Source organism: Mucor mucedo, assembly GCF_025094135.1.
Source record: "Mucor mucedo strain NRRL 3635 chromosome Unknown EV154scaffold_117, whole genome shotgun sequence".
In the NCBI taxonomy this organism is placed as follows: domain Eukaryota; kingdom Fungi; phylum Mucoromycota; class Mucoromycetes; order Mucorales; family Mucoraceae; genus Mucor; species Mucor mucedo.
Window position 1 is genome coordinate 26,348 of NW_026252401.1, and position 16,601 is coordinate 42,948.

At 36.0% G+C, this 16,601-nt stretch overlaps 7 protein-coding genes across 7 annotated transcripts; 2 read left to right on the top strand and 5 right to left on the bottom strand.

Annotated features, from left to right (window-relative positions):
• Positions 1 to 885: 885 nt before the first annotated feature.
• EV154DRAFT_428214 (uncharacterized protein) lies at positions 886 to 2,046 on the bottom strand (the record flags this gene model as incomplete). The annotated part of the gene is made up of 5 exons (XM_051596403.1): positions 886 to 996; positions 1,084 to 1,557; positions 1,621 to 1,697; positions 1,767 to 1,853; positions 1,911 to 2,046. Coding segments are annotated over 5 exons (885 nt in total), but the record flags the coding sequence as incomplete, so codon positions are not given.
• A 3,489-nt stretch (positions 2,047 to 5,535) lies between these two features.
• Positions 5,536 to 7,176, bottom strand: EV154DRAFT_545507 (uncharacterized protein). Its single transcript, XM_051604659.1, has 2 exons — positions 6,904 to 7,176; positions 5,536 to 6,832 (listed from the first exon to the last, which is right to left on the bottom strand). The coding sequence occupies exons 1-2, from the start codon at positions 7,100 to 7,102 to the stop codon at positions 5,694 to 5,696; spliced, it is 1,338 nt and encodes a 445-aa protein (XP_051453378.1). The 5' UTR covers positions 7,103 to 7,176; the 3' UTR covers positions 5,536 to 5,693.
• A 428-nt stretch (positions 7,177 to 7,604) lies between these two features.
• On the bottom strand, positions 7,605 to 9,006 carry EV154DRAFT_574885 (uncharacterized protein; the record flags this gene model as incomplete). The annotated part of the gene is made up of 3 exons (XM_051606441.1): positions 7,605 to 7,978; positions 8,051 to 8,336; positions 9,003 to 9,006. The coding sequence occupies 3 exons, from the start codon at positions 9,004 to 9,006 to the stop codon at positions 7,651 to 7,653; spliced, it is 618 nt and encodes a 205-aa protein (XP_051453379.1). The 3' UTR covers positions 7,605 to 7,650.
• Positions 9,007 to 9,372: 366 nt separating this feature from the next.
• EV154DRAFT_568063 (uncharacterized protein) lies at positions 9,373 to 9,710 on the top strand (the record flags this gene model as incomplete). The annotated part of the gene is made up of 2 exons (XM_051606055.1): positions 9,373 to 9,636; positions 9,702 to 9,710. The coding sequence occupies 2 exons, from the start codon at positions 9,373 to 9,375 to the stop codon at positions 9,708 to 9,710; spliced, it is 273 nt and encodes a 90-aa protein (XP_051453380.1).
• An 893-nt stretch (positions 9,711 to 10,603) lies between these two features.
• Positions 10,604 to 12,869, bottom strand: EV154DRAFT_568064 (uncharacterized protein; the record flags this gene model as incomplete). Its single annotated transcript, XM_051606056.1, has 10 exons — positions 10,604 to 11,030; positions 11,093 to 11,335; positions 11,395 to 11,460; positions 11,530 to 11,610; positions 11,666 to 11,717; positions 11,783 to 12,032; positions 12,123 to 12,253; positions 12,314 to 12,501; positions 12,566 to 12,720; positions 12,786 to 12,869. The coding sequence occupies 10 exons, from the start codon at positions 12,867 to 12,869 to the stop codon at positions 10,604 to 10,606; spliced, it is 1,677 nt and encodes a 558-aa protein (XP_051453381.1).
• A 458-nt stretch (positions 12,870 to 13,327) lies between these two features.
• EV154DRAFT_485542 (uncharacterized protein) lies at positions 13,328 to 14,077 on the top strand (the record flags this gene model as incomplete). The annotated part of the gene is made up of 5 exons (XM_051598760.1): positions 13,328 to 13,351; positions 13,417 to 13,449; positions 13,473 to 13,545; positions 13,634 to 13,817; positions 13,927 to 14,077. 5 exons carry the CDS (start codon positions 13,328 to 13,330, stop codon positions 14,075 to 14,077), a joined length of 465 nt encoding a protein of 154 aa, XP_051453382.1.
• Positions 14,078 to 15,096: 1,019 nt separating this feature from the next.
• On the bottom strand, positions 15,097 to 15,895 carry EV154DRAFT_522665 (uncharacterized protein). The gene has a single exon (XM_051603019.1). It carries the CDS (start codon positions 15,870 to 15,872, stop codon positions 15,234 to 15,236), a length of 639 nt encoding a protein of 212 aa, XP_051453383.1. The 5' UTR covers positions 15,873 to 15,895; the 3' UTR covers positions 15,097 to 15,233.
• Between the last annotated feature and the right edge of the window lie 706 nt (positions 15,896 to 16,601).

Here is a 16,601-nt window from a genome sequence, read left to right on the forward strand (position 1 = left end):
AGAAAGCTTATTTTATTAAAAATATCCCTTTTCATTTGTTTGTTTGAGATGTTCGACACATTATGATGATATAACTTGTATGCAAAAAAAAAAAAAGTAACAGATGGCTCTGAAATATATATTAGATCTTTGCAAAATAGCAAGAAGATCATACACAACAGGCGGAAATTTTTTTTTTATTTATTTAAAAAAATATGTCTAAATAAAACCTCGATCCATATTGGACATGATCTTATATAGATCTTTTTCTTCCAATACAGGTCCTTTATCAGCACATTTTGCCAATTCTTTCACTGCCTGACAAAGCTGATCTGTGGTAAAGCAATGCATCTTTTCATGCTTGTTTAACAAGAACCAAATTTCCGGACAAGTCAATAACCGTTTCTCAGTCGGTGAGGGTGATGATGGTGTTGGTGCCAACGATGCTGCTGATGAGGATGCTGGTGCAGGCGATGGAGACAAGGATATCGATTTCTGTCGGGAGTCTTCTTCTGTTTCCTCCTCCTCACTACTTTCATCCAGGGCCTTGTGATGACCCGTGACGATGGGCACAGGGTATGTACTGATCGATAAATTTAGCTTACCCATCTGATCAAACAAAGGTTCCGATAACAGTCTATTGAAGGCATCATTGCAAACTTCATTATACAGTTTTTCACAAAAGAGTTGGCCTTCTGTGGTATCGATATGACAATCAAACAAGTCCAGCTCCAATTGCTTTATATTTTTACCAAGTGTTGTATTTACAGTCGAGCTAGTGTGATCGCTCACAATACTCCCACTTTCATCATCTGGAACAGATTCCGTCCGTTTACCACTGGGAGGATGTAACTGCACTAATTCTATTGGCTCGGATCGGGTATGCTTGGATGATGTGACTCCTCCACTAGGTCGAAGTGATGCTGGTGTGCTAATCGAAAATGTATATTCTAAGGGTTGATTATTTACGGTAGGTGGTGGTGGTGGAGGAGGAGAAGGATGAACAGTATGTGTCTTCTTGGGTGAGACCTTTTTGGAGATGGCAAGTGGGATTTTTTTTGCAATCGTTGGCGAGGAGAGTGAATTATTGGTTAAAGAAACGACCGGCGACATGGGATACTGTTGTAAAGGACTAGAGGCTAACATCATCATAGGGTTGGCGGAATGGTGATTTGAAATTGATGTGGATGATGACAGGTAAGCAGGTAAAAGTGGTTGCTGAGGTAACAAAGGTGCAATGGTTGGATATGAACCATTGTGACGTTGTTCCTGAGAGGTCTGTGATGGTGAAGGCGATGGAGGTGGATGTGATGGAGAATGCTGAGGCAATGTAGTTTGGTATTGATATGGTTGCATGGGAGAACCTTTTAAAGCATAGTTTTCGGATTCAAGTCTATAAATAATGGATCGTAACAAGTGGTTTTCTCGTACAAGTTGTGATGCTGAAGCTATATGTGAGTCTTGGACTTGTTTCAACTTGGATTCTAGCTCTTTCACATAGCGCTCTTTTCTTTCTCGAAAAGCTCGTTGCGCTGCACGATTTTGTGCTTTGCGTTTCACTTTTGGATCCTGATCAGACTAATGAGAGGAAAAGCGTTAGTAGATATCAAATTTTATAGAGATATGTAGGGATTAATTTACATCGGAAAGAGGCTCTTCATCCGCCATGGGTTTTCTTCCTGGTTTTTTACTGATAGTGGAATCCACATCATCGCTTTCTACAAAAAAAAAAGGAGAGAGAATATATGTTAAATTAAAACACAGACTTGCGCCATCCTATTGCGTACCTTGACTCTCATCTTCCTCATGTGACAAATTTGATAGAGTATATTCCTCTTCTTGTAATGTAACATATGTTTCTCCGTCATTGTCCTCTACATAACATCTTCAATTAAAAAGCGTCAAAATCATAGTAATGTATCAAAACTTACTTGCAGCTTTGACAATGTTTCCCGTCAGCTCTTTTTTTTCGGCGGCAGTAAAAGATTCATCCCATTTACGTTTATCATGAAAAAATGGATTGTTTTTTAAGCTCAATATTGCATTTGTAGTTGCATTGGAAGGCATTAATTGTACAGCCACGGTTGGGGAGGCTACCTTTGCTGCTGGTATTGCTGGATCAACAGCAGCTGTTATGTCATCCTCGCTGTTTTCAGAGTTATCGTGGTAGATTGTAATTGCATCTCGAGATTTTTTCATAACGTAAGCAGTTTTTTGTCGGTGGCACGAGGGGGAATAATGTGATGGGCAAAGGTGTGTCTTTAAAGAGAAAAAGATAAAGAAAAAGGGAAGGGGGGGGGAGGAAAAAAAAAAGAAATTAAAGTAAACACGCGCGGGGTCAAAAAAAAACCGTCATGTGTATCTACTACTTTTTGTCTTTGTATGAATCCCCAAAACCTTTTTGCTGCTGGTCTGAGGTTAGCGAATGGCTCTTTATAATTTTTTTTTTTTAATTGATCGGTGGACATTTGTATTTCGACCCTTTCTTATAAATTACCTGTCAATGTTTTTTTTGTCTTTCATTATTTGCAAGGGCGATCGTTTATTACAAGGGCGATCAATTTATAAAAGCTTATACTTCTTTAACGTTGAAGTCTTTATTACTTGACATTGCTAGATTAAGATGGTCGGAAGCTTAAATCATTTGTAAGATGAGGAATACTTGTGCCTTGTGGTCTTGCCAAATTAGGGCCTGGGATTTTTTTTTTTTTTTAAAAAAAAGTTCGCCGCTGTGTACGACCTTTTCAATGCACCTATTTAATCAACAAAAACTTCTCACAGTTGGAATATTCTTGCTACATAAACAAATGAAAAGCATGAATATCGTGTTCCCCAGTTTTCGGATTTCTATAGAAACCCCTTATTATAAAAAATATCTGTTATCTGTATTTGAAATTGCCCCCGCCGCGGCCGCACAGTGACACCGGCTATATCTTATCACTTTTAAACGAATGTAAAATCACTGATAGCCAGAAAGAATAACCATTTATCACTCCCTGTAGAACCAACGTGTCGTATTATCTTTACAAAGTTTGTTTCCTATCGTTTATCCCGATAACAATAATCAAGAGCATTTGTGATACAGTGTAATCAATCATTCATACTCCTATAAGTCATCGAGTAACATTGATCGCTGCCATTAAAGAAGAAGAAGAAGAAAAAAAGATCGCTCCTATTTTTGTGTGCCTTAAAAAACATTAAACATAAAACGAAAAGAAAGGGTGTTACCAGAAGGAGATCGGTAAAGGAAACACAAGATTAAAAAAGGCTATCTTGTGTTTACCAAAATCAGCTCTCTCACTCTTTCTCACGTGAATTTTTGACTATACTTTGAAAAAGGTTAGCATTTCGGTTGATTCCAAACTCGCATTAATCACTCAAGTTACATTGTCGTTGAGATTGTCAGCTTCCAACAACGCCTGCCTGCAAATACATCGATCATGATTGTTACACTGATTAAGCATATCCAGAGATAATAATAGACTTTATCATTTTTTTTAAAAAAAAACCAATAATCATCTGCACTATCGAGAACAATAGCAGATATTTAGCTAACAGAAAAATACTAGCAACATTTTCCCAATAGCAAAGTTTTTTTTTTTTTTTTTTTTTTTTTTTTTTTTCAGTTGTCCTAGTAAACAGCTTTATGCGACTATTAAAATTATTTTCCTGCAGTTTTTTTTTTCTGCAGTGTAATTGTCTGCTTTACTTTGGATAAATTCTTCAATACTATTCGTAACTCTTTCAGCACGTCCTTGTCCACACTTTTATATGGATTCTAGCTTCTGAAAAGTACAAACTTTTATATAAAAAGTTTTTCCATCCTTTCTAAAACACGTAAACATAGACATCGTGTGAAAAGATTGAAACTTTTTTTTTCTAAGAAAAATAATGATGCATTATGCTATATTTGCAACCTATCAATTTTATTATAACTCGTCTTTGGTAGCATTGTAACATTGCCTTATGGAAGTTAAACATAATTATACGCTTAAATTTACTTTGTATATTTGTGTACATATGAATTCTAAGCGAAGTTTTAACAAACATTACTCTGAAATAAAGACTGTAGGATGTTTTTACAAAACTTACACACACACATTACTGAACTAAAACACGTTATTTGTACCGTATTTTTTTCTATTTAAAATCTTCACATACCATACACGTAGAATTTATCAATTAAAGTCTTTTTAAGGCTAAAGCATGCTATGAACAAATGTTGATAGCTTATTACATCATTAAAATGTGAATGTTTGGCAATTAGCCAGCTGTAAGGTCGAGTAACAGTGTGATGGGGAGGGCTGATTTTGTTTGAATCATGTGCACTAGGTATACAGCTTTACCCAATAAGGCGGTTAGTTTGATATCATTGGATTTCAAGGGCTAGAACATTCTGATGTATTATGCCAAAACACCTTGGTTTTTTCCAGGAATGTTATTTACAACATAATTACCGAGAAATTGCCGCTTCATGTCTTAAATAGCCAAATGTCGTATGGATACGCATCCGAGCCCAAAATAATGGGGGATGGAAGATCCCAGAAAAATTTCAGGGGGACTGTTTACTGACTGTTAAAATCACGAAAATAATTTTTTTTTTTTTTTTTTTAAAAAAAAAGTATAAATATCGTAATTCTACGAGTTATTTTAAGTAAATTTTCTTTTTTGTTCAACAATAGTGTAAAAAGGTAAATATTTAACAAATCAGTCGAAATGGATTTTTTGTTTTTCTTTGTGATGATTATAATTTGCGTCTGATTTGCTTTGGGGCTCACGCCGGTACCACGGTGGTTTACTGCTTGTGGGGACCCACCGGTGCCCAGAGAATGAGGACAATTTATGCCTATGTCTGAAATGAAAAAACAAAAAAACATTTTCTCTATTTTTATTTGAAACATCATAGAATCTATTTATTAATTCTCTATTTCTATTTCAGGTTAATCTTTTGAACACTGTTTACTTTTTGATAAAAATAAATAATTTGTATAAAATATCTTTTTTCTGTTTTGTACTTTTGATGTGGCTTATTAGCGCACATTAATAATCCGGGGTATATTTATAATACGGGGGTTTGTCTTGTCTGCTCGGTAATCTTTATTATAAATTTCTCGATGGTTCTACTTTGATTATTTTTTCCTAATCAGATAACATGGTCTGATACAGGCGATCAAGTATAATATATATGTACTTGTGTTTCGGTTCTGAATGTTTTAAACTCTTGACATCATTGCTTTTGTCCTACTTGCTGAGGCACGTTTACCGCGCAGCTGTTCTTTTTTTAGTTTTGATGAAACAATTGCTCCTGGTGTTTGCGGCGTAACTATGACAAAGAGTTGCGGTTCTTGAGTTTGAGAAAACCATCTCTTTTGGAACATGTATTTTTTTTAACTATAAAAAAAGAGAAAGCCTTAAGCGATGATGGACATAGTACCTAGCTATGTGGATTAAGAAAGACAATTAACTTGATGTTTATCGCGTCCTCTTTAAATCAACAAATAACTCTACATCTTTTTGGACACAAAAGTGTTTGTTTATTAATCAAATCGCTACGTATTCTTGAGAAATTTATCAGGAATATAACCTGATGTAAAGTTTTTATTATGAGTTATTAAAAAAAAAAAGACTCTGTTGGTAATGTAATATTTGAAGAAAAGAAAGATGCTAAAGAGAGTGTGTGTATTGTACGATATGTATATATAATGAAAGTAATTCTAACGAGGTGATCCAGAAGACATGGTGAGTTGACCAAACATGGCGGCATGCCTTGGCGAACCAGCCAATTGGTCATATGAAGGCAAAGAAGTAGATAAGGACACAGGTTCCTGTTGTGCAGCTGTGCGATAAGACGGCACTCTTGAAAGGTTTGAGCCGTTCCACCACAATGGTTCACCACTAGGTGATTCTAGAGGAATTTCATCCACGTCATGGCTCGTGGTATTAGGAGTGTTCATGGGCATAGGAGAAGTATGAGCAATAGGTGGTGTGATTGCACCCTCCGAGATGGGAGTGGAAGGGCCTGATTCAAGACAGAGAACCGATCGCCAAGCCTGCTCATAGGCTGGTAAGTTATTGATTTCGGTCTGTTCGGATATAGAAGAGATGATGATGACGGGTACAGAGCAGCGAAGTTCTGACAGATGTCCATCGGCGTTGACCAGACACATAACAAATTTTAGCTTGTGGCGAATGCGGATCATTTCGTTATCTGCGTCGCAAAAGGCCATTTGGGACGACATAGGAGGGATATCTAGCGAAATGGTCTTGGACCAAAAGATAGAGTCGTTGGTGGCATCTCCCGGTTGTGTCAGAAACGGATTTTCTTCACGTTGCGTCTTGACGATTCGGGTATCTGTCTTAGAGCAATCGTTTGCTGTGTAGGTACAATATTCTTTCAAGGAAACAGTGAGTGTCCTTATATGTAGCTTGGGTGCGATGGGCGTAATGTGAAATGTGGAGGGAATAAGATGACCACGAGCATACACTTTGCTAGGCAAAAGAATATCATACATCATTTTCTCGGCCCAAGTGTTATGGATCTCGAGGGTTTGCATCAGATCGAATTCGGTAGGAAGCATACAACGCACAATTCGAAGTACATTCTTCTTGACGATATTCTGTAAAAATGCAGTACGCTCAACAACGGCCTTTAGTCGATACACTACTTGACCTCCTTCTGCTTCCAGCGACTGCGGTAAATCTCCCGGCAGTAATAATTCAAAATCCCATTTATGCTCCCCTGCCCCCAGTGTAAAAGCCTTTTTGTTGGCTTGATCGATGATGGGGATAAACTGCCAGTTGTGTGTGATGAGTTCCTTCTCTTTGCGGTGATAATGCTGATGATGACCAATACCTGCAAGATGAACAAAACATGAATACGTCATACACGCTAATCACAAAATATACATGCACAAGAATAATTACCTTCAGACCAAGACACCTTCATCTTTCCTGTAAAAGATAAAGTAACGGATCGCACCTTCATGGGTTCAGTCAAATTTAAAGAGACTGTACCTCTTAGCAATTTAGCAGCTGACTCGGAAGCATTACCAAGCAAAACAATTTCTGTCGATGACAGATCGATCTTGAGTTCGTTTGTTCTTTGACGTATCGTGCTCACCATATTTATTAACTATCCTGATCTAAGTTTCATGTACACAAAAAGGAAAAAAAAAAATGGGTTTAAGAGAAGAAGGGATTAGACAGAATATTTTTAATCGGCTCAGAAAATTTTTACTTTTTTATATGGAAATTTTAGTGAAACAGCTGGTAGGAATTGACGTCCCGAATGTATGTGAAGAGCCAATGAATTTCCTGTCTAGATTGTCTAACCATATACTGAAGCGTAGCATCCAGGGAGATGGCCTTTTAAAAAAATAAATGTAGATTTTAAATGCACGAATGAGAACAAGTAATAAAGACAAAATGGCGTAATACAATCAGGTTTATTAAAATGCGGCGAACAATTGGGGTGATCGCACAGAGGACAACTACTGCATTAAGATGTTTTTACCACGGTGCTTCCGCTGAGATGCAAAAACAGGGGATTCTTTGAATGTAAGCCAGTGTTATTACCAATTGAAATGACAGAAAAATAGCTCTTTACTTAAAAAGATCTATAAAAAGAAATATTTTCAGAGACAGTACATGGTCTCATTTTCTTTATTTGTTCTAAAAGGGCTTTGCAAAATAATGAAATTTCTCGGCATAATCCGTATGAGCACCAACATAAAAACCGCCTAAAGATTTACTGACATCGACGGAAGTAACGGTTGGATCCATCCAGTCTTTTTCAAATCCAACTTGATCCGGTAAGCCGATTTCCCCTATGGATTGCTCGCCCTTTAAAATGGCTCTCAATAAAATACCAAGAGTAATGTCTTTTTTTGAATGATACACTATCGTCTTGATGCGACCCAGACCGCCTGTATCTTTACGGATCTGATTCACAATATCTGGTGCAACCAAAGCGGGAGCACATAAATGAATGGAGTCTGGTCTAATAAAAATAAAAATGATACAATTTTATTGGTGCAAGAGATCTTTTTCAAACAACAAAAAAAAAACTTGCCTTTCTTCTGGGCTCATTAATGAGCACGCTTCTACGATATGTCTACAGCCAAGAGAATGGCCCACCACACGAAGGTAATCATATTTCCTTCTTAAATCTAATAATCGCCAAGCCAACATTTCAGCTCGATCCTGACTGGTTTCATTGGCAACCCCGTACTGGTAGGCTAAGCGAGTCGCGTGGATGCCTACGTCTAATGCAACCGCTCCAGCAATCGATGCCGGGGTTGGAAAACGCAGGTTTTTAAGTTGCTTCAAGTTTTTTGCAATTAAATATGCAGTTGAACCTAGAGAAGCCAAGGGAATAGGAATATGTGAGCCTGCTGTTCCAGAAGGCCAAGAGTATCTAGATAAGAATGCACGGTTTTTTTGAGACCACACCCTCCCATTGAATCAGTGATTCTTCTTTTATTTTTTTACCCTAACGCAGAAGGTGCCCATTTGTGTGATGAACTTAGCACAAGTAAACGATGTGAATGCATCCAATCTTGAAAATTCTCAGGTGAATCGCCTTCGGCCAAAAAACCTTTTACATAGACTGTCACCTCAGATCGCTCGTCGTGAGGTCTTGAAAGCACTTTCAAGGAAGGTAATTCAGTGAAATACTTTTTTTTCGCGAGATTCACCAATGCTGTTTTAGTTGACATTTGGGATTAAACAGAAAAGAAAAATCGCCTCTGTCTCCACCCTAAACAGTCATTGCAAAGCGGCGATATAAAAATCCCGGACGTTGGGGAATGATGGTTTTTGTAATAGTCTTTTGTATGAATGGTCTTCTATACTGAATGACGCTCAATTTTGCTTTTGGGGCGGGGAATTTTAAGGGAAAAGTACATGGATACATCAAAACTGATTATTGATTCTCAATTGAAAAAATGATTTCCCGTATAGATGACTGTTTCAGTAATTTTAAAGTGCTGACAGACTATACTGGACTAATACTATTATTCCACCCATTGCTACAGATTACATGATTTGACATTGGTTTTGGCACAAGCAACAATCAAATAGCATCAAATAACGGATCGGAACGGTACTTCGTCTGTTGGCACGAGGAAATTTAAAATGAATTAATATCAGTCACTGTAACTAGTAGGCTCATCAATGGGGCAAACGTGGCAAATAAGCATATGAAAAAAACGAAGCCTATGTGTTACACGAGAACACACAAGCTAAACCAAGCAAAATTCATATGATTTTTTTATAATTACGATTATGTCAATGGCGTATGTCAAACCGTTTTTTTAATATATAAAATAGACATGTACTAGGAAATATGTTTCTACATTAATCTACTAAACAACTCGATTAAAAAAAAACAAAATGAAATTCACTACCATCCTCCTTGTCTCTGCAGTGCTCTTCTCTTCTGTGTTAGCTGCTCCAGCTGCTCCATCAGCTGAAATAAGCCTTGGTGCAGGTACTAATGCAACAAACGTGCAAGCTGCACAACCTATCAATGATGCCATGTCGGGCGCTGCTGCTTCGGCTAGTATCTCTATAAATAATGAATATGACGCCAATGGCCAAAGCTCAGCAGCATCTGAGCGCATTTCTGGTTCTTTTATAGCTTTTCCTTTAGCTATTGTTTCTGCCTACTACCTTCTGGTTTGATAACTCTCGTACCCCCCCCCCCTCCCTTTACATATTAGAAACACTAGATATTTACATATATATATTATTACATAATTAAAGATAAACAATGAGTTATAATACGCTGACGAATAATGATATATTTTTTTTTTACTGTCAGGACATGATATGCGTTTCATAACACGTATGTATAATATATATGCACGACTTAATGACAAAAACCCAAGATCGAAAACTCTTTTGTTATTTCTCCTGAAAAAAACGTGAGCGTTTTTCAGTTACACCATGTTTTACGCTTATGAATATCCCGGTGTTTTTTATTTATACGAGAGAAAAAAAAATCCTTCAATATAAATAAAGATCAACAATCGTTCAGCCTTTTTGTTCTATAAACAACAACAAACATTCAGAAATCGAACTGTTATTATTGTTGGTTTTTTTTTATCGTGCGTCCATTGTTTGAGTGGTGACTCTCTCTCTCTCTCTTTAGTTTTTATGGGAAGGATACTCAATGACTGGTAGGTTTAGTAGGCAAACGAGTATGGGTGCTCTCTATAAAGCCAAAAAAAAAATTCTTTATTGATGGACATGCACACAAAGTTCAGGAGCCGAGGATATTTCCGTCGTGTTCCCTATTGGTACATCGGTTGCTATCGTGTCTATCGTGTTTATCTTGTATAATTTCCTTTTTTTATATCATGCTTGGCTGTCTGATATAGCAACCAGCAAAACAACCAAATTTTAATAGTTTAGTAACATTCATAGGGGAGAGAAATCTATTGTTAGATTATAAATATACAGATTTTTTTTTATTATCATAAATTTAACATAGCTATAGTAAAAAGTTTTTTTGGGTTTTTTTTTTCTTTCTTTCCTACTCAGTGCCTATAATAATAGAGTGAAGAAAGCAGTGTGTGTGTGTTGGGGGAATATGATACCAAAGGCATTAGTTCTATATAAATTAGTTATTAATATGTTGATGTAAACAATCGGATAAATCAGCAGAGAGACCCAGAGAGTTTTTTCCCAAGTTATACAAGGAAGAATTCAATGCATCATCTTGCGTGATTTCGGATTCTGAGGTAGTTTCTTGCAAGTAATCTGCATCATGTAAATCTGGGGTATTTGCTTCTGATCTGGAAGAGGTAGTTGAAGAAATAGATAGGGTATCACTTAATCCATTTTCATCATCGCCACTGGATGTCTCTGTGATAAAGTCTTGTTTGTCTATACAAGGAATCATGATAATTCCTTCGTCGTCTCCGTCATCCTCTCCCAATTGACAGCCCATTAAAGAGTCGTCTTCTTGGTCATCTTCGTATGAGTTTGCATAATTCTCATCTGCAATGATACGTGTATATTCTATGTCCGCATAATCATTCCAATGACTAGTAAACAAACGAGAGTGTTAGCGACACAAAGGACACTCTTTTAATAAACAATATTTTACCATAACACTGGAAATCCTAAATCGTCCTTTAAGATGGTAGAATCATAGGGTGTTTCATTTTCTTGCCATTGTTTTTGTTCGTAGAGTTTTTGTTGGCGAATAGAGCCTTCTTGATGCGCTTCATGTACTTGGAATCGATCGTAATTGATAAATGTATCGAAAAACCGTTCTGCTAAATAGCCATTCTTTCTCAAATCTTTTAGAGAGAATTGTCCTGGCACATCAGGTTGAATCAAGTCATTCCTATAACAATGTGATTTTATTAGGGCCTATACTTTTTATATGAATACCAAGGAACTTACATTTGGCGTATAATATCTTCAAACTGAATTGTGCCATCTACTTGGGGGTTGCCAAAAAAATTTTGTCTGTAAAAGATAAAAATGAATAAACAATGATTTCTATTTTTCCGCGCAAACAAGAAAATGGTTTTTTACTTAGTGTCTTGATCTTGCCAAAACTTGTAAAGTTCATAAGCGGATAGTACACCATCGCCATCTACATCCAGACATCTAAACCTATATAAATATAGATTAGTTTATGAAACATGTGATCGGGAAAGAATGCACTTACCAGTAAACGATAGCTAAAGGCGTACTTTTATCGATCTCGGATAGGAAAAACCCTATAAAAAAAAGGACGTTAATGTACAATGACATCAATAAAGAAAACAAGAAAAAAAAAACTCACAAATAAAGTCGAAATAGGTCAAGTATGGCACATTATCGTCAAGGTCATTCTCCTCTGTTCTTGTTTGTGAGTCTGTGAATGCAGCAATGCGACCATTTTCCATGATCCTTTCGACGGTTAAACCTGTCAAAGTGCCCATGTTATAATTGGATAGATCACTTTCGGATATCGATAAGTCATGGTCTGTATCCAGGGACCATAATTTACAGTATAATACATAGAATTGTTTGTAAGAAAATATGTTGTGAATCTAGTTTTTTTGGTATAGCCCCTAATTAGTACATTTCATGATCAACATTTCTTTTTGCTCCCCCCCCCCCCCCGCGTGCGTGCAACTTACGGCATATAAATCAATGGTTGGATCCAATGATTTTAAAATGGATGAGAAATTGGTTTTACAGTATTGCTTCAAAGTTAATTTGCCAGTGGGACACTGTGCGTCATAGAATATTCTACAAATGACAGTTTCAACTAGTACCCAAAAAAGGATTAGGCCAAGTTTATAAAGTGCAAAAAGAAAAAGGTCCTTACTGTATCGTTCTTGAAAAGTAACATTATTCTCAAGAAATTGTAATGCAGGGTGGTTCAATACGATATCTTCTAAAACGGGTAAAAAATCATCAGGTGTGATACAGTTGAACTCTGGCTTCTTCAGGATGTGATATATTAATGAGTCTGGGTCACTGTAATCATAGTCTTTTGTCAATAGGTCCCAATTTCTATACACAAAAAAATTTAGTGTTGGTGCACCAACAAAAATAAAATAAAAATAGGTGTTTTTACTCTTTAAATTGCTCCAGTGTGATAACATCATTTTGTTCCATTGCTCTAAATAATGCAAGGTTCATGTACCTTGGCAAGGCGCAAATTTCGGTTACTGCATAAAATTCGACCTGTGATAAAGCATCGACATTTTCATATAAAGCAGTGACTTTGTCCTGATTTTAAAGATCAGTTAAAAGTCATATTTAGTAAATGTGTGCTTTTTTTTTTTTTTTTTTACCATAATAATTTCATCATTTCGTTGTTTGATAAGTTGTTGGTTTTTGGATACTAAATTTTTTGAATGAAATAAAAGTCTTGACATGTTATAAAAAAATAAAAAAAAAAGTAAAAAGAAATATTTGTTATTTTTTTTTTTTTTTTTGGAGATAAACGGGAATAAAAGACAAAATAAAATCTCCTCCCCTTTTTTTGTTGTTGTTACGGGGATCATGAAAAGCATTAAGCTTTGGCGGAGTTAATTTTAGTTTGTACAAACTCAACAAGCATCAAGAGACAATGGTTGTACACTCTTTTTTATCGTGTCTAACAAGAATGTGCCACAAATTAAAATACAAACTTTGCTCTTCATAACTTTTTTCATCCTTCCCTTCAACGCCCAAACAAAAACAAAAAAACAGGGCGCTTCTTTAAACAGGCGGCCTATAAATTCAATGGTCAGTTTTTTTTGTTTTCGTGTGCGGCCACATTCTCTCTCCTCCTCCTCATCCAACAGGCGGTTTTTTAAAATTACCCGGTGAGCGGGGTTTCCATAGCGGTAGAATGCAAAAAGTGATAGTCGCACCCGTAAGTTTGCTTTTCTAGACTAAACATACCGATATATATTTCTTGTAAGTTGGTTTGTTCTAAAGACACTTTTACATAGCAACATAACTCTGTTGGAGGTAAATATAAATCTGATAACTAGAACATTGTAACACTTGAGAAGGCCTTTTTTGTTTGTTTATGCTTACTTCAAGAGCTTGTGTTTGACACGCAATGTAAAACACTCAATGTTGGTCATTATCATCAGCTAGCTTTTTGTTTCTCATTCACTTGACGAAAACTGTATATATTTCTATTGGTTAGGTGACAAAAGACCACAGGTTATTCTGGTAAAAATCACCAGATTTATAGAATACGTGCGATTTGATGCTGCTTTGTTTATTATTGATGCATCACCCATTTTTTTGCAAGTGGCTTTTCGTCGGCCTTCTCCAAATTATCAAAAAGCCATTTGGGTGCATATATTTATTTGTATATGTTTGGAGCAGTAAGGGTTTATCCCCACGAAAGCTAAGAAAAGGCCCGAGCTTTGCTTGGCAAAATGGAGGCAAAGGAAAAAGATCACTTGCTAATCATTTGTTTTGAAAGAGATACAGGCATTATCTAGCAAAGTACTCTCTTCATGCTAATTTACTGCAATACGGAATCATTGTCTTCTCGCAATTTGCTGTCTACCTATCGGTGCATCTCCCAAAGATTAGAATGAGCAAATACCAAGCTTCGTATAGCTTTCTACTTTATGGGTAGAATTGATACCATGTGCCTCTGATAAATGTTCTTCAAAGGCAGCTCCTTCTGCTCCCATGATACTCTCTATGATAGATTAGCAGATCCTTGTCACAAGGACGTAATATGAATAAACAAAGTATTCTTGTTTAGGGTTCCAAATGACATTCTAGTTTTAAAACACCAAGATGGCTAGTGCGTTTATTATCTTTGATAAGCTCAGATTCTGGACGCATTAAAAAGGGCATACAATCTCTCGGCTAGACTATATTAAGTCTCAATATTTAATCTCAGTTTTTAGTGGAATGATATTGCAGGAGCGGAAACATGTCATGTCCAAATGAGAATTTTTTTAAAAAAGGTGATAAGATGCCAACCAGACTCTATTTTAGTTATGGCTCTTCTAAAGCACCTGCCAGAAAGAAAAGGGGAACCTTCCGTTTATCTAGTGCTGTTGAGTGCAGGGCGTATATTTTTTTTTTGTCCTGACAAGAAAGTAGCAGTTTTAAAAAAGGGGTGGTTGAAAATACGTTACAATTTTTTTTTTAATTCTAGACTCGTACTACTACACTTTTCGTTTAAATCTATTATAAAAAAAAAGGGGTAACTTATATTCTTAAAGAAATGTACAAATTCACACGATCAACATTTTCATCTTTCCCTTATGCTCCTTAATTTTATTTGAGGGCTATTGTAATTGCACGGGATTTACTTTTTTCCCCCCACAAAAAAAAAAGAAAAAGAAAAAATAGGCCAGGGGAGGAGGCCAATGAATGTGTATGTAAATATGTGCACACAGGGTACCGTAAAAAAATGCACAGATGTATGCCACAAACAGAAAGTGAGTAACCTTTTGTGTGTAGTACTAGAAGCACAAACGAATAAAATATATAGTATAAGCATAATACAGGATAATATGAGAAAAGAGAGTTGAAATTATACAATGACAAGATAAATCATCAGTGTATATTGCCTGCATCAATTGTAATTAAAAATTACAGTTGATGACTCGGTTACCCTCTTCTGGCAATAATAATAAAAAAAATTGAGATATTATCGGGTCCCTAGATCTAATGTGAAAGCATACAAATTCTATACATATGGACAATCACATATATCGTCATTTATTGCATCTTTACATTTGATAAAAGAAAAGGATCTTTTATTTATACAAGTGTCAAGAAGAGTCCCCCTGAAAATCAATCGAGTCAACTGTTACACGGATGATATCTGAATTTATCCATCTTCGTGCATTTGCAGCAAAAAGGTCAACAGATTCAGGTTTGTCATAAGTTGCTTTTCCTATTCTAACCTCCACGTCATTCAACCTTTTATTTTTGAATGTGAATGTCACAAAAGAATCGCTTGTAATGTTTCCTGTAGCAGCATCTTGCGTACTCAATTGGATAGGTCCAGTTTTGACACGAATTACCAAGTCGGGGTTTCGCATTGGTTGAATAACAACGTCGTGAAGAGTTGTATTCACATTGTCCTTTTCCAATACCAGGTGTTTGATACGAAGTGTAGTGCCCGAAACAATTCTTGTAACAATGCCTTGTAGATAAGGAATCGTTTCCATGACAGATCTTTGACCAGGAGAATCAATTATATGATCTCTACAGATATTTACATTGTAAAGTGTTATCATAACAGGGTAATCGCTCTTCCGCTTATTATAAGAGAACCCGAATTCATTGCCAACTATCACGCCAAAGTGTTTGTGCAAAGACTGATTAGCCCATATTATCAAATTTTGTTTGAATAAAATAACAGCAATAGCTCCTATTACTAGTGTTCGTATAAAAAACGAAATCATTCTCGTAAAAAAAGAAAAAAGGAAGCATTAGCTGGTTTTTATGAAGTAAGCCCACACAACGTGATACAGTCTGCTCAGCAATTTTCACATTATTGTGTACATTGTTACACTACCTTTTTCCCGTTTTTTTTTTTGACTGCCTTTTACCCCTTTTTCTATAAAATGGGCCTCTCAAAAAACAAATAAACATTTCTTCAGTTAGTCTTTTAAATTGTTAAGTTCCATCTTAATTCATATGTTTAGTTATTGAATTTAGTAAGATATTAATTATACCTGAATATAACTTCCATTATAAATCATCAAATTAATGATTCAGTTGTATATTACCACTCCTTCGAATTCTGCATTGAACTCATTTCGTTGCTAAAGTTATCCAAAGCTATTACCTTTTATTATTATTTCAAACAAGTTGACTACTTTCACAGTCTGGTGCTCACTATAAACACATCTATTATTATTCATTTTGCTCTTTATTTTAAATTTCATACCAAGTACCTTACAACAACATAGAGCACAGTCCATTTTATCTGATTTTTTTTTTGCACAAGCAAGCTTAAGCTAAAGTATTATTCTTTGGTTTGTGTATGAAAATAGTTTCTCGGGCTAAATCAAGAAGAGCCGGATAGACCTTAACGATATCATCAGGGTCCAAATACTTATAAACTTTTAAATTTTGGTTCACTCAAATAACGTGGAGCATGTCTCCAAGCATGTTTCAGTAGTTTCTTC

Bases quoted from the DNA above. Each gene is read 5' to 3' on its own strand.
- EV154DRAFT_522665 (XM_051603019.1), bottom strand. From the start codon at position 15,872: ATGATTTCGTTTTTTATACGAACACTAGTAATAGGAGCTATTGCTGTT.
- EV154DRAFT_545507 (XM_051604659.1), bottom strand. From the start codon at position 7,102: ATGGTGAGCACGATACGTCAAAGAACAAACGAACTCAAGATCGATCTG. The intron at 6,833-6,903 runs GTAATTATTCTT...TTCATCTTGCAG, and splicing joins GAAGGTGTCTTGGTCTGAAG to GTATTGGTCATCATCAGCAT.